The sequence below is a fragment of the Parastagonospora nodorum genome (genome assembly GCF_000146915.1).
Source record: "Parastagonospora nodorum SN15 chromosome Unknown scaffold_15, whole genome shotgun sequence".
NCBI lineage: Eukaryota > Fungi > Ascomycota > Dothideomycetes > Pleosporales > Phaeosphaeriaceae > Parastagonospora > Parastagonospora nodorum.
In genome coordinates this window covers 833,650-848,642 of record NW_001884563.1, presented here as the reverse complement: position 1 = coordinate 848,642, position 14,993 = coordinate 833,650, and the positions used below count along the sequence as shown (strand labels likewise).

The window sequence follows — 14,993 nt, the reverse complement described above, 5'->3', positions numbered from 1 at the left end:
GCTATGCCTGATGTTCACCATGTGTGTCCCGTGGTAACAGGTAAGGAACCACATACGACCAAAGTTATTGTACTCATGTTCCACGGTTTACCAGTCACCGTTCCTATCGAATTTTAGCATGTTCGTTAGCCATACGGAAAATCAGTATATAAAGAAGCCATTCTTACCGCTTTTTTTGTTGCTATTCCACTTCCAACAACAGTTGAAGACACATTATCACCTTTACTCGACAGTCTAACAAAATCACCTTTTCAGCATGTATATCAAGACTCTACTCACCGGCTTTGCTATCATGGCTTGGCTGAGCCTCATGAATCCTACCGCAGCTACCTCTACCATGTCTGCTTCATCAACCAGTATCGACTTCAACACCCTCCTCGATGGCTCACTTGGCTTTTTTCCCTCCACTTGGCTAGTATCCAAAGCTGCCCTGCTCGAGCTCAACAATGCAGATGTCGAGAAACGGGCACTAACGGCACCATCGGCATCAACCGAGCTTCCTTCCCCTGAACCGTCCTCACTTGACCGCACACCAAAAGAAAACGGCGCTGTGATGGCTACCTTCATCAGCGGGATGCTCGTTCCAGCTTTTTTCAATGTCAAGGACAATGGCATGGCCGGTGGTATATGTCGATCGTTGATGACAAGTGCGGGCAGTATGACTGCGGCCGTTATCGGACAAGAGGCCGCCAAAGACATCTACGGAAACAACAGCACAAACTCCCAATTCGAACAAGGTGTCATCCCAGGTTCCTTCATTGGCAGCGTTATCGGCAATGGCGCAGGACACGCGCTATCGCGAACGCTTTGCAAGAGAATCTTGCCCGAATTCGGACCATGGTTGAAGAGCGTTGACGGTCCCAAGGCCACAACAGCGAAATTACTCACCGAGGCACTTCCACAGATTCTCACCAAACAATTGGAAGGTTTGGGTGTTCAGCCAGCGCGAGCTTTGAGCTTCGCCACTGAGTTAACTGATACAATCAAAATCGCTGATACCATGACGCTTAGTGACGCCTTCAAGTTTCTGGAGCAGCAAACGGTCTCCACAGCGGCCGAACTTGCCACCGTTTCTCGACCCGTCTTGGATGCGATGGCTCAGCTTACGTCTGCCAGCGTGGAAGCTCTTCAGGACATCGCACCCTCCGTGCCTTTGCCTCAACCTCCTACTCCTAATATACCAACTGTCCCAGAGCCTATTGTGCCACCTTCCGCCCCGGGTGTACCTGCACCTCCTGCTCCGGCACCTCCTGCTCCTGGCGTCCCTCTGCCTCCTCTGCCTGTACCTCAGGCTCCTATTGCATCTTCCTCGCTCTCGACTATCGTAGGTCATATCTCCCAGGCCAATCAGGTAGCCCAGCAGGTCACTGGCGCAATGAGAGTTGCCGAGGATCTTCGAGCGGCAACTGATAGTCTACGCAATGGTGCTCAGAAAGCCAGTGACTTCGTAAGACAGGGTCTTCACGAAGAGGCAAAGGCCGCTTTTGACGGTGCTTCCTCTGCGGCTAAAAGTGTCGTCTCTGATCTCTTCCACTTGATCCCTTTGCCTGGCAGTCCGGAAGCTCACCATACGAAGCATGTCACAAAGACACATTGGAAGACGAAGACGAAGACGAAGACGCATACAGTGCCAGCCACGCGTGAAGTTGAAAAGACCAAGTACAAGTACGTGACTGTAACAGCCACTTCGTCGGTCACAAAGACAACAGTGGCTACGACGACGATCACGGCCTCTACCACCAAGACAAGAATGACCACAAGCACGAAGACAGCGAGGACAACCGAACCAAAGACCAAAACAGTCACGACTATCTCAACAACATCCACTACAACACAATTGGTATATGGAATGCCAACTAACAAGCCACAATCTACAGCCCACTGCGAATGCAGTCTCGGTTCTTGCTCAATTGTCGGGCCAAATCAGCCCCCAGGTTCACATTGTGCGTGTAGTCTTGGTAGCTGTTCAATTGTGCCCGACGTCCCCGCTGGATGGACACGAATTCAAGGGACAAGAAAGCCTACGCCAACTCCAAAACCACGGCCAGCCTCACACTGCGATTTGCACCCTTGGCGTCAGTCCGATTGTCCGTGGTAGTTGTTCGATTCTGCCTGACGTTTCGCCTGGATGGACACCGATCGAAGGAACAAGAAAACCTGCGCGAACCCCAGTAGCACGGAGTTAGAGCGCAAAAAAGCAAAGGCTAAGCTTCAATTACACCTACAGTAAAGTTTTTGTTACAAGATTTTGCATAGTTTTTAGAAATCTGCGTACTTTGGCCTGCTTCTATCGTTCTGTAGTTGGATGTGTACTAGCGTGGAGAGTAGAAGATAGAATAAGATGGATTGATAAATCTATCTACAGTGGAATATTTGGAACATTACTGTTCTCGCAAGAATCGTAACATTGATCTCGCGCTTCAAATAGAGCAAAACAATGGAGAGACGTGAAGGAGTGATTGTCTACCTGTAGCTTCGTTAGCTCTGCGGACGTCCAAGGTAAATCACCCGAAAGTTGTTGTGAACCTTGTATTATAAGCACGACAAGTGATATGGTGCCCGACTGTCTCTCCAAGGTCATCGATTGATTTTCAACATCTGGGCGGATCAAGCGGCTCATACACTGTTAAGTGACTTGTTGCGCCTATCTATACAATTCTGTGCGGGCTACATTTAGTAAGCCCTGAATAGATCAACAGCAACGGCACCTGTGAGCTGTTCTAGCTAGATTGTTATGACGCACGGACTCCAAGTGAAAGTGGAAGGCGCAGGACGGCCGCCTGCACCTTCTTCCTCTCACTTTCTAGGACTTCCAAGAACGCCCACCTCACCTACCTCATATTGACAAGCAGTATGTCGCAAGGTCCACCCAAAAATCAGAGTCACAGCGAGACTCGCAACGAAGTCGTGCCGCAACAGCAGCATAGCGACTTCCCTGGGGCCTCGTACATGTTCCCACTCGACATGTCGACCCCAGGTGCATTTCACACCTCGTCGTTTGGGGCAGCAACTCCTTCGTACTTACCACCGGTTCCCAATGTGTTCTCAAGCCCTTTCGTCGGCTTTGCGCCACAGCATCCAAACACCCTACACCCGTATCTAGCTCAGTTCTCGGGAAGGAGCCTACCGGCGATGACACCGACGAAGGCGACGGCGAATGACAGCAAGGACCAAAGATCTCAACCCAACGCGGAGGGCGAATTGCCGAAAGTGTACACCCCTATCCCCGATAGACGACCACTGTGGCCCAACTATGCACCGGGAACATTCACGCAATCAGAACCAAAACATAGCCGCCTCCCTTCGAACGACGTCGCCCGGAAAGCGCCACGCAAATCCGCATCAAGCAGCCCTGCTCACGTTACCTCGCTGCGAACCTCAACTGCCAACTCGAAGCCAGCGCAGAGACGGAAAGATAAACAAGAGCATCGTCTAAGAAGGGACTCCGCTTTACTGGCAGATCATGAACAGACTGCTCAGAGCGGCACGCCTAGGGTTGCGAAGTCTGTAGCGGCTACAAGCAGGAGCATACCGACCCAGAGCCTATCATCGCTCAAGGACTCAGTAACCCCCAAGACACAGAAAGGCCATCTCCCGTCATCAGCACGCAGTCGGCGGTTCATATCAGACAATGGAGATGATGAAGTGAACAAAGAAGAAGATGGAGAAGACGATGATGACGACCTACCGCTTCGAAAGCTGTTTGAAAAAGGACATGCCAGGACTCCGATCCGTGGACAAGAGGCGGCGGCACGTATGAAGAAGGCATCTAACGGGCCTCGTGAACTCCAGCTTCATTCCAGAGCGCAGCCGCGATACGATTATTTAGTGCCGGATGAACTGAGAGGAGTCCAGCGAGCACTCGGCGACGACAATTGGACGGACTACTTAATCTTGATGGAAAAGAGGCTCATGGGGGAGGTGACAGAAGTTGACTTTGTTGTGCAGTCAAAGGCCATCTTCATGGTCTTCGACGTCAAGACCCGGACAAGGCTCGAGAAGCAAATCGCCAATACCGTCGTCCTGCCAGTAATTGAGCAACACAAGGAGCACGATGTAGTACTTGTAGACGGATGATGTATATGAAGGTGGAGAGAAACAAGTGTAAGGGATAATGACTCAGCAGCGGTGGACACAAGGCAGAAGGCGTGGATGTCATCGTCGACGGGGTTGTAAGGCTAGATAGCACAGCATGCTACTCAATGAAGCCAAAGTGTTTGATCGACAAGAGACAAGGTGACAAATATAACTGGCTACTCCACTTCGCGCAGCCTCACTCGCCAATCTGCACCTCCTTAGGGTCGGACGCACTCACGGGTACTGCAACGGAATTGGATACATGACGCCGGGACATGGGTCGATTCAGGGTGCAATATGGTCAGCATGCAAGATGATGAGCGATCGGCCCGAAGGCCAGCAGAAGCGTGCGCGAGAAAGTGAAGACGCACGCCCAGACAAGTAGTCAGTCTCGTGGCTTTTAGGGGTCGATGCGCGCAAGGACGTGGTGGATACGAATGGCTGCTGCAAACGTCAAGATGTCGAAATTTATGTTTCAGCTTGCCCGCAAAGAGGCAGACATGGGCGTACCATGCGCCATTCACTGGCTACTCCACTTGCAGAGTGACGTAGGTGAGCGCCGCTAGTCTCATGCAGGGTCCGGTAGCACCGTTGAACTTCAGAAATTCGTCAAGAGACCAGCAGCCGTGCCGGGGAGGAGCTGGGAGCCGCCATTGCTGTCAGGCGCTCGACATCATGTAATCAAGGGCATGTCCCTGTTGCGGCGGGCATTCATTGGGCGTGCTTGGGTAGTTTCGCGCGCTCTTCCAAGGCCCGAAGAGGGCGTTGCATCGTGCCCTCAACGTCTGCAATGCCTTGGACTGGATCATGCCGGGCGTCCGGCGGCGTGGCCACCATTGCTGAATCGTCTTCGCGCAAGTAGTTTGTTGATTAGTACGTGGCCGCCGCCGGAATTGAAAATCGTATGCATAAGACGCCTTTGCTGGAAGACGTGCTGCTTTGGAACTCTTCTTCCTCCACACGCGCCGCACTTGCCCGCCATACTGTCCTGAGCACTAAACGACTATCGAGATCTACAACCCGCCGCGGCTCACTTGGAAGATCCGGCCCAACCGCAGCACGGAGACAGGCGCCCTACTGGCCACGAGTTCCTGCAGCAGCAAGATTGAATACTCAGCTTCACGCACAGCTCTGAACAACCCTTGCAACGAGCTAGGGCCTGCTGCGAGAAGATTCCGAAGCGACGCGACATCACGACAGCGGCGTCATACCTCCAATCGAAGCAACTGACGGCACGCCCCGCGGACCCTGGGAAGCACCGTTTGCTGGGAAAGGCTTAAGACAGATCGCACCGAGATTGGCTGGAGCACTCGCGCAACATGCAGTTCCACAACTCGTCGAACCGTGGAGAGGAGCGTGGCAGGAAGAGGGTGCCGGTGATTGAGGTAAGCAGCTGTTCCTTTGTGTCTGTTGCCGTGCACCGCGTTGCGAAGAGATTCGAGGCGGTAGGCGGTCCAAGGCCCAATCTGCGGCATCATTTCGCGTACAGAGGCGGTCCAGCTTGGATGCGACGTCAGGTAATGAAGACAATCGTCATATGGTATACGCTCGGACCACCCCTGCGTCATCACACTTCTCTCTTGTTCTGGCGACAAGCCAAGCTCCTGCCTGCCCATGCACGACGTTTCTTTTCATTTCTTCCCAACCAGTCGCCTTCCCAAACTCCTCGACCCCTCCTCCACGACCTTCTCCCGCCGCACTACCGCTTAACTCTGTCTCGGAGTTGGTTGCACGCGGCCGCTCGACGACTCTTTCCGTTTGAGCCCCAGATACCCCGCCCTCACATTTCACACGGCTTTCCAATCCACCACCTTGACGACACCCACTAAACATGGCCGCGATACAGAACTTTAAGAACTTCCTGCGCCACGGCAAGCAGGCCCGCCAGCCCGCCGAGCCCACCACCAATGTCTCCAATGTCCACGCACAGTCGCAGCAGCAGCGACACCATGCACCCGACCCCGTCCACCATGGCATATCAGAGCCCATCATGGCCCCGAAGCAGCAGCAGCATGGTAACGTTCCCCATGGCGACTACTCGGTCGGCGCAGGCGCAGGAGACAACCGAAACGTTGCGGCCCAAGCCGGCGCCGCGGCAGACCGTGCAGCCCAAGACAAGCAAAAGATGAACGCAGCAGCCCAGGGCAAGGGCGTGGACCCGTCAGTGCTTGAGCGCATCGTTGCAGAGGAGCGCGAGGCCAAGGGCAAGATGCCCCGCTACCCCGGCCTCGAGCGCTGGAACCTGATCGAGAAGATGGGCGACGGCGCCTTCAGCAATGTGTACCGCGCACGCGACTCCCATGGACAATGGGGTGAGGTTGCCATCAAGGTTGTTCGCAAGTTTGAGATGAACTCCCAGCAGGTCAGTACCGCCCGCACTCTTGCCCTCACCTGCCCATTTCCTCGTGTCGTCATCCCTTCCCGACCGCATCACCTCACACAGTCTCGGTGTTTTTGAGCGTTACCAACATGTGGCCTGCTGTAGGACAAACATGTGCATCCGGATTTCAAAACGCCAAAAGCTGCCGAGGTGCGCAATCCCCCATACCAAAATTCTTGCGCCCCCCCAGCAGCCTCAGCCTTACCCCTGGCCACATAAATACGGCAAGTACTGACGTAATGCTACAGAGAGCAAACATCCTCAAGGAAGTACAGATTATGCGCCAACTGGACCACCCCAACATCGTAAAGCTCATCGACTTCTCCGAGGCCAAGCAGTACTATTACATCATCCTCGAGCTATGCCCCGGAGGTGAGCTGTTCCACCAAATCGTGCGTCTAACCTACTTTTCCGAGGACTTGTCACGGCACACCATCATTCAGGTTGCCAAGGCTCTGCAGTACCTCCACGAAGAGGCAGGCGTCGTTCACCGGTTCGTACCCCGTTTCACACTGCCAAGCTTACACCTCACTGACGTCACATGACAGAGATATCAAGCCAGAGAATCTGCTATTCTATCCCATTCCTTTTGTCCCAACCCGCAACCCAAAGCACCAGAGGCCCTGATGATGAAGACACAGGCCGAGCGAGGGTGGAGTACGTTAAGGGTCAAGGTGCCGGAAGGTATTGGTGTGATCAAGATCGCCGACTTTGGCCTTAGCAAGGTCATTTGGGACAGCCAGACCATGACGCCATGTGGTACCGTTGGCTACACTGCGCCCGAAATCGTCAAGGATGAGCGCTACTCCAAGAGTGTTGACATGTGGGCGTTGGGCTGTGTGCTCTACACCCTGCTCTGCGGTTTCCCTCCATTCTACGATGAATCGATCCAGACTTTGACAGAAAAGGTCGCCCGCGGACAATACACCTTCCTGTCGCCATGGTGGGACGATATCTCCAAATCGGCTCAGGATCTTGTCTCGCATCTGCTTACCGTTGATCCCGAGAAGCGATACGATATCAACCAGTTCCTCGACCACCCCTGGATACGTGGAGCAGACGAGCCTACCTTCTCCGCTCACGACGCACCGCCACTTGCCACTCCTGCCGCAAGGAAAACGGAGCGACTTCAGCCAGACTTCAGCCACCTCGAATCACCTGGTGCAAGGCGGCAGGACTTCCGATCTCCCGGTGCTGTCAACTTGCGGGAGGTTTTCGATGTCAGCTACGCCGTGCACCGACAGGAAGAAGAGGGCAAGCGGAGAAAGAACTTCAAGCAAGGTTACCGCGGCGCCAACGCTATTAGTTCGCTCAACGCTCTCGACGAGAACGAAGATGATGATGAATTCAGTACCGAGGCCGTCCCATACGACTCCTCGCAGCAACATCCACCAGCGAAGCTTCCCAAGTCCCAAGGCAATGATGTATCAGCCATGGAGCAGAAGATGCGCAATACCACCCTGTCAGCAGCAGCTCAAGCAAGGCAACCAAGACAACAAGAGCGTGGTTACGGCCAACATTCGCCTGCCGTTGCTGCCGCGGCTAAGCGCCAAGTGAAGAACAAGGGGGCATTCGAACTCAGCCTTGAAGGCGCTACCCTACTCGGCCGCCGGGGCAAGAAGACGGAGCCGAGCTCACTACGAGAGTCCATCTCGGCAGGTGGGATATGACAATCATCAAGTTTGGCGAAAGACTGGTAAGGTGTACCACGAGCATGATCACGATGGCGTTTTGTTTTCCTTTGACCAGTCGCCCCCCTCCCTTGGGAGATTACGTTTACAGGGGCGATGATTTTTCACCTTTTTCTTGTTCTGTGCACCCCCCCTCTCCCCTTCATGGCATAGCTTACGGTACTTGTCTCCTGAATTGGAGACAACTGAACGGAACGGACGAGTGGATGTCGAGTAGAGGGCAAGGTGCATACATGCATAAGACGCATGTACATCCAGCGCTGGTAGTTTGAAATGATAAAACGCTCTGAAAAAGCTTCTCGTGTTGCAAGGCCTACTTGCTACCTAATCATGTACCTGACGTCAATTCTGTTCTGATCTAGAACCACACAATGCATGTTTTCCTTCCTTCACGATGAATGGATACGAATAAACAAACACCAACAACATGACTTTCTCAAACCAAATCACAATCAGCAGCACGTATTGTTTGAATATTTTGAATTGTCATATTAAGTAAATCTATCGCAATGCCAAGCAAGCGAATGTACACTGATGCATTTACACAGTAGTAAAACAAAAAGGGTTTCAACATAACAAACATGCCAGTCTACCGCTTCGGCGCCGGCCCGCTAGCACTCGTAAGCGGCAGCATGCCCGTGCCAGGGGTGACGGGTGTCTGCGTTCCCGGCGTAGGCGCTGTGGACGGGACATTACTTCTGTTGTGTGCCATGTGTGCTTTGACAAGGTGGCCGGCGCATAGTGCGCTGTTCAAACTCAATTCACCCGCAAGTACGCCTGCGGCAATGACGCGAGCTAGTTGTCTTGCATTGTCGCCGGGTGAGGTTTGGTGTGCGCCACGTACACCGAGGAGGTCGAGCATGGCAGATTGGGGCTCGAGGATTGTGCCGCCACCGATAGTGCCGACTTCGATTGAGGGCATGGAGACGGAGATTTGGAGGTTGCCGTTCACACTGGAATGACTGTTAGTGAGATTGTATGTAGAATAGGGACGGCTACATACTTGTTCATGATGGTAATGCAGTTGGCAGATTCGACAACTTGAGCTGGATCCTGCCCGGTAGCAAGGAAGATTGCAGCTACAATGTTGGCTGCGTGAGCATTGAATCCACCCATGGCACCGGCCATGGCACTACCGATCAGGTTCTTGGAAATGTTCATCTGCACTAGATCTTCAACCTCGCACTTGAGTACGCTGTTGACGACTTTGCCAGGAATAGTGGCCTCGGCGACGACACCCTTGCCACGGCCATCGATCCAGTTGATTGCTGCGGCTTTCTTGTCGGTACAGTAGTTTCCAGACACAGTGACCACTCTCATGTCGTCGAAGCCACAGTCATTAGCCATGACGTTCAAAGCATGTTCAACACCCTTGGAAATCATGTTCATGCCCATGGCGTCGCCCGTAGTAGCACGGAAACGAACATAGATGTTGGTTCCTGCGATAGCGCTCTTCATTGACCGGAGTCGTGCGAAGCGCGATGTTGAGTTGAATGCGTCCTTCATGGTCTTTTGGCCTTCATCCGAATCCAGCCAATTTTTAGCAGCACCGGCACGGGTCAACGAGTCGAAGCCAATGCAAGGCCCACGGGTCATGCCGTCTCCAGTTACTACAGTTATCGCACCTCCACCAGCATTGATAGCCTTGGCACCTCTCGATGTTGATGCGACAAGCACACCTTCGGTGGTAGCCATCGGTAAGAAGTAGTTCTGCCCATCGACGAGTATAGGCCCGGCCACACCAAGAGGCAGGGGTAAGTAGCCCACTACGTTTTCGCAGCAAGCGCCGTGTACAAGGTCGTAGTTGTAATCCTTGTATGGGAGGAGAGATCGTTCCAGTAATGTCGATGTCTCGCGTGTAGCATGTGTGCGTGCAACGAGACCTCGTCGAATCTTGACCGCACGAGTCTTGTCACCAAGTGTCTTCTCAAGAGCATATCCAGGGATTTTACCCTTGACACTAAGCTCAATCAACTCCTCGTCAGTGAGCGAAGGAGCGTTTTTCTCCTTCAGTCTCTGCTCCAGGAATTCCATGGGACGGTTAGGCTGCCTTTGCTGCTCCTCTGACGGACCGGTAGGAGTATCTGAGCTAAGGTATTGTGGAACTGCGGATGGCTGTTGAGGTGTAATCTGAGCGAGTGGTTGAAGTGGTGCACGACGGCCATTTTGATCCTCGGGCCCGGGGGTACGAGGAGGCGTAGGCATATACATGGAAGGCGTACGAGAAGGCGCGAGAGAAGGAGCACCATCTTGAACCTCTGACGGCGAAGGAGGCTCAAGCGGCTTGTGGGGCTCCTTGATGGTCCATCGAGCAGCATTGAAGAGGTAGCCGTTAAGAACTACGCTCATGACAAGAGCGGCAATGATCCATTTGCTAAGAAAAGGATCTTCCATTGCTCTTGAGAACGCCGTCAACAATGTGAGTACTGATATTGGCACCAAAGGTGGAGTCGCCATCCACTGTGGGCTCAGCATAGTGGACTGATGGGTAGTTGAGCTCGTACTTGATGGGCATCAAGACAGTGACAATGGACCGATGTTCCTGCGCTCTTTGCTTGCTCGCGAATGTGGTCAAGCCCACTACCAGCAACCTTGAACGGATCCAGAGGCGGTGTCGCGCCAACACCGGAAACATGAGCCACTTTGCCTGGTGTAAGGCCAAAGCGGAAAGTAGCAACATTGAGAACGTTGACCAGGACGAAGCCAGCAACCATGAGAACCTTGAACTTGGGCACAGTAATCTTCTTGCCGAATACTGTCGTGGTGGAGCTGCTGCGAAGCTGGACATCCCTGTCATTCGGCCAGTCGTTGTTTCGGGCAACGGTCTCGGCCACCTTGCCGTCGACACCATCATCCTCCAGGGCTCTGCGGAGAGCCACGTGACGCTTGATGCGATTGATCTCGAGCTTGATGGTGAGAATGGCAGTGTAGAAAGTCAGGAGCATGAGAGAGTCAAAGAGAAGGATCCATGCTCCGAGGAAGCAGAATTGGCGGAGACCACCCTGAATACCAGACATGGCTCCCGCGACCAGAATGAGGATCTCAAAGAAGTAGTCACGAACAATCTCGAAACCAGTCCTTTTGATGGCAATCTGCACGGCAGACTGAATGGTAAGAGCCTCGCCGCGGTTGTTCTCTTCCGTGGCGCGGCGTGCGTCCATGGAGGCAGAAAGCACGGCTTTGGTAAGAACGATGGGCTTCTCGAATCCAATGATGACTACCAAGAACGGGAGACCTTCGGAAAGGAGAATCATGTTGATGGGCACGCCGAGGTAGAGGGTAATGGCGAGGGCGAATAGGAACGCGAAAGCTGATTGGAGCAACACAGCTGTGGCAAGCCAGAAGTTGGAACCAAGGCGCCTCATGGCGAGGAAGAGCGAAACAAATGTCAGATGCATGGCCAGGTATCCCAAAGCCATGATGACGATGTCGCCGGTGTCAGCATTCTGTAGGTACTGTCAGCAGGTTGCGCATGCAAGAGTGGGAGGTGACTGCAAAGTGCCAGAAGGTAGCGTTTTCAGAGTACAAGTTCTCAACAATGGGGTTCAGACAGGGATAACTGTATGATAATATCTCATCCTTTTACGCGGGGGAAGTACGGGGCAGGAGTAGGAGGAGCATACCTTGAGCAAGTCGACAAACGAGGTCCAAGACTCGAGGACCCAGTTGCGAATACCTCCCGGGGTGTTGCCGTTCTTGGAGGCGCGCATCATCCACTTCTTGTCCTCGCGCGTGCCCTCTTTGTCCGAGCCCTGGCTGTCGGCGGCGTCAGCTGGCGCAGGCATCTCCTGCATGGCGAGCAGGAAGTCGGCAGCCTCGGAGTAGGGGACGGAGAAGGCGAGCGAGGTGTCGTGAGAGAGAGTGGAGAAGGAGCTCGAGGAGCTGGGTAGGAGTTTGGCGGAGACATTGGCGGGGAGGGCGTTTTGCGAAGGTGCCGAGTTGAGGGTGCTGGTCTCGGGGAAGACGAGGGTAACGAGAGCGAACTCTTGCTGGTCCGTGGGGGCACTGGCGCTGGCGCTGGTACGGCCCTGTGCGGCTTCCCACTGCCACGACGTCTCCTCGCCAATCCTCAGGTTCTTGCTGCCCGCCAGCAGCGTCTGGAAGTCGACGCGGCCCGGCACAGCATCCGAGTCCCTCTCCAGCAGGCCCTTGTCCAGCACGCCGAGGTACGAGTAGCTGGCGACAAAGGCAATCGTCACAATGGTGTGGATGGGGTGCGTGCATGCCTTCTTGGACACGGCGAGGAGGATCGGGGAGACATTGCGGTCGTACCAGCCGGGACTGGTTTTTTTGGAGTCGGCGGACGCCTGCCAGCGACTGGTGAGATATCCGAGCATTGTGCAGCTGAGGCTCTGCGGCACTGAAGTTGATTCAGCGGGGCCGTTGGGGGAGAGGGCGACGGAGAGGGAGAGAGAGATTTTCTACGGGCTGCTGCGTAGCATTGAGGGGAGGGACGCGGAGGTGTGGCTGTGCGCGATTACGGATTATGGATTACGACGGCGGCGCGACGGCGTGCACCGCAGATGGCAAAAGGGCAGACGACTGCAGCTGCAGGAGGGAGAGACAGTGGGCAGAAACTCCCTCAGCAGCGATATGTTGATATGTTGAGTAGCGTAGCCCCTTCCCAACGGGTGCGTGCTCTCCTCCGCAACTTTTTGGACAGCGCTAGCGCCTTCACCGCCTTGAAACCCACGCGCCGCATCTTCTGCTTCGACTGCGGCTTTGTCGTCGACAACGGAGCACGGAGCTGGCACCCGCAGCACGCGACAGCGACCGCTGTTCTGCAGCGCACGATATCACACCCAACGTGTCGCATTGTCTTTCTACGACGGCACGCGCATTCATTCCATCGGAGCTCTGGACGTGGCTGCTGCGCCACACATGACGCCGGTCGGAGCTGGTCGGCGCTGGTCGGCCTGCGCTCCAATCAGACAGGCCGATCTTCAGGAGGCGCCCTCTGCCGGCAGCGGCATTTGCTGGTTTGCTGGAATGGGAAAATGCACCACATCCGACGATAAGCAGATAAGGCGCGTCGCTCTCATCACCGCCGGACAGCCTTGCACTCTATCCACGAACGCCTATAGAATGCACACCCTGATGATAACACCAGTCCCACACTCGCCTTCTCACGCAGCACACTTGTCCGACATGGCCACATCACCGCCAGTAATCTCCCTCACAAACTCCTTGTCCGGCCTGTACAGCATAACATGAAAGTGCTCTACCGCATGCACACTCTTCAGACTCTTCCAGTTCTTGAACCACACAAATTCCTTGGTCTTTTGCCCAAACACACGCTGCACATACGCCTCAATCTCCCTCCGTGACTCTGGCGTCGCCAGCCCAGTCTCTGCATCATCCTCAAGCTCAAACTTTGTCCACACAACTAGATGCACAATGTCTGCATCGATGCCGTATGGCCAGTCGTTGTACAAAATCTTCGTGTCCGAAGCGTCCTGGAAAGGTGCCGCGCTCGGCGTCATGTTGTCCCAACGTAACCTCACATTGAGCATAAAGTTCATAATACTGCCATGTTCCTTCTCCAGTCGATGCGTAAACTGCCGATACCGCCTGAGTTGACTCGGTCTCCTCTGAAACTTGTCGACGCGGTCAATTCCTGGGAGTCGTTCCACGTCAGACAACTGTCACAGTAATCTCGCGTGGATAATCACATACTGACAAGCTCTTTGACCTCTTCCCACGTCAACACCTGATAATCCTCGTCCGGCGTGCCGATAATCTTCTTGTCCTTCTCACTAATGTCTCGAAGAAAATCAGGACATGACGTCGGCCATTGATCGCGTGGGATGTTGACGCGCCAAAAAGGCACCGGTTCTTCGTGCGGCATCGTGGGGTTCAAGAGGCGAGATACCCGCTGTAATGATCTCTTGGCGATGCTATGGTGATAGATTAGTCGTGCGTTACGAGACGACTGTTAAGTCAAGGATGGCAGCTGGGTCATGGATGGCAGATTGATGGCAGGATAGCATTGGCTGTGGGACCGAATCATTGTTTGAAGTTTAGCGTGCATGTTTCAACTTTGCGCGCTATCGAGAAGCATCGTGCAAACCTTCGCTGCAGTGCACATCTCCCGCTGCAGCTGCCATGTTCTGGTACTTCTTGTCTGCAAACATTGCCAGCTGTGCATGCCCGCTGAATTTGACAATGTAATCCGACGTACACTACAATACGAACACGCTGCCCTACATCCACGGCTAATTTCGGCACCTCACCGCCTGCCATGCCTGCCGTCTCATGGCGATCTACCGCACCAGGCTATCCCAGGTGCTTACGCCGCCGATTGGCCGCCTCTCCCGCACGTACAGACCACATCGAATGATAGAGGACCAACAGCTCTGTTCGACCCAGGTTGTGCATTTAACATGAGAAACTTGCTTGCGATCCGAGCGGGGATGGAATGTCACATCACGTCGGCTGTAAAGTACTAGTCACCTGGTCAGGTAGGGGTACACATGCAATGCTGTAGGTATACAGGTTATTTCTTCATCACATATGTTTCCTTCATCACGCCTCGTGCCCTTGATTCGCTTCTTGACGACAAACGCGCCTTGACGAGCTGCGTCTTTTGCTTCACTTCCACTCATTAATCCTATTCTCTAAACCAATCATCTACTCTTCTCGACCTTCTCTCATCTTCTCTCTCCTCACCCACCACTTCCTTCAAGACGAGATTCATCATAGCGAAAACATCCCGAGTCCTTACATTCGTGTAATTACACAAGCCTGGCGCTTACGACAAGCTCACACAACGCCTGGGGTGGTGCAAAGCTTAGTCTGGCTACACAAACCACGAGAACACCCGCCTCCACGAGAACAACGCCTCA

The 14,993-nt window shown here is 54.0% G+C and overlaps 6 protein-coding genes across 6 annotated transcripts; 4 read left to right on the top strand and 2 right to left on the bottom strand.

Moving 5' to 3' along the window:
* Positions 1-256: 256 nt before the first annotated feature.
* Positions 257-1,860, top strand: SNOG_09834 (hypothetical protein; the record flags this gene model as incomplete). Its single annotated transcript, XM_001800068.1, is given in 3 exon segments — positions 257-1,147; positions 1,343-1,665; positions 1,683-1,860. The coding sequence occupies 3 exon segments, from the start codon at positions 257-259 to the stop codon at positions 1,858-1,860; spliced, it is 1,392 nt and encodes a 463-aa protein (XP_001800120.1).
* A 993-nt stretch (positions 1,861-2,853) lies between these two features.
* SNOG_09833 (hypothetical protein) lies at positions 2,854-4,077 on the top strand (the record flags this gene model as incomplete). The annotated part of the gene is made up of 1 exon (XM_001800067.1): positions 2,854-4,077. One exon carries the CDS (start codon positions 2,854-2,856, stop codon positions 4,075-4,077), a length of 1,224 nt encoding a protein of 407 aa, XP_001800119.1.
* Positions 4,078-4,535: 458 nt separating this feature from the next.
* SNOG_09832 (hypothetical protein) lies at positions 4,536-5,186 on the top strand (the record flags this gene model as incomplete). Its single annotated transcript, XM_001800066.1, has 3 exons — positions 4,536-4,629; positions 4,654-4,950; positions 5,089-5,186. 3 exons carry the CDS (start codon positions 4,536-4,538, stop codon positions 5,184-5,186), a joined length of 489 nt encoding a protein of 162 aa, XP_001800118.1.
* Positions 5,187-5,908: 722 nt separating this feature from the next.
* SNOG_09831 (hypothetical protein) lies at positions 5,909-8,369 on the top strand (the record flags this gene model as incomplete). Its single annotated transcript, XM_001800065.1, has 3 exons — positions 5,909-6,439; positions 6,706-6,829; positions 7,076-8,369. The coding sequence occupies 3 exons, from the start codon at positions 5,909-5,911 to the stop codon at positions 8,125-8,127; spliced, it is 1,707 nt and encodes a 568-aa protein (XP_001800117.1). The 3' UTR covers positions 8,128-8,369.
* A 244-nt stretch (positions 8,370-8,613) lies between these two features.
* On the bottom strand, positions 8,614-12,485 carry SNOG_09830 (hypothetical protein; the record flags this gene model as incomplete). Its single annotated transcript, XM_001800064.1, has 5 exons — positions 8,614-9,101; positions 9,152-10,232; positions 10,371-10,608; positions 10,653-11,594; positions 11,772-12,485. The coding sequence occupies 5 exons, from the start codon at positions 12,483-12,485 to the stop codon at positions 8,738-8,740; spliced, it is 3,339 nt and encodes a 1,112-aa protein (XP_001800116.1). The 3' UTR covers positions 8,614-8,737.
* A 789-nt stretch (positions 12,486-13,274) lies between these two features.
* Positions 13,275-13,631, bottom strand: SNOG_09829 (hypothetical protein; the record flags this gene model as incomplete). The annotated part of the gene is made up of 1 exon (XM_001800063.1): positions 13,275-13,631. The coding sequence occupies one exon, from the start codon at positions 13,629-13,631 to the stop codon at positions 13,275-13,277; it is 357 nt and encodes a 118-aa protein (XP_001800115.1).
* Positions 13,632-14,993: the final 1,362 nt, after the last annotated feature.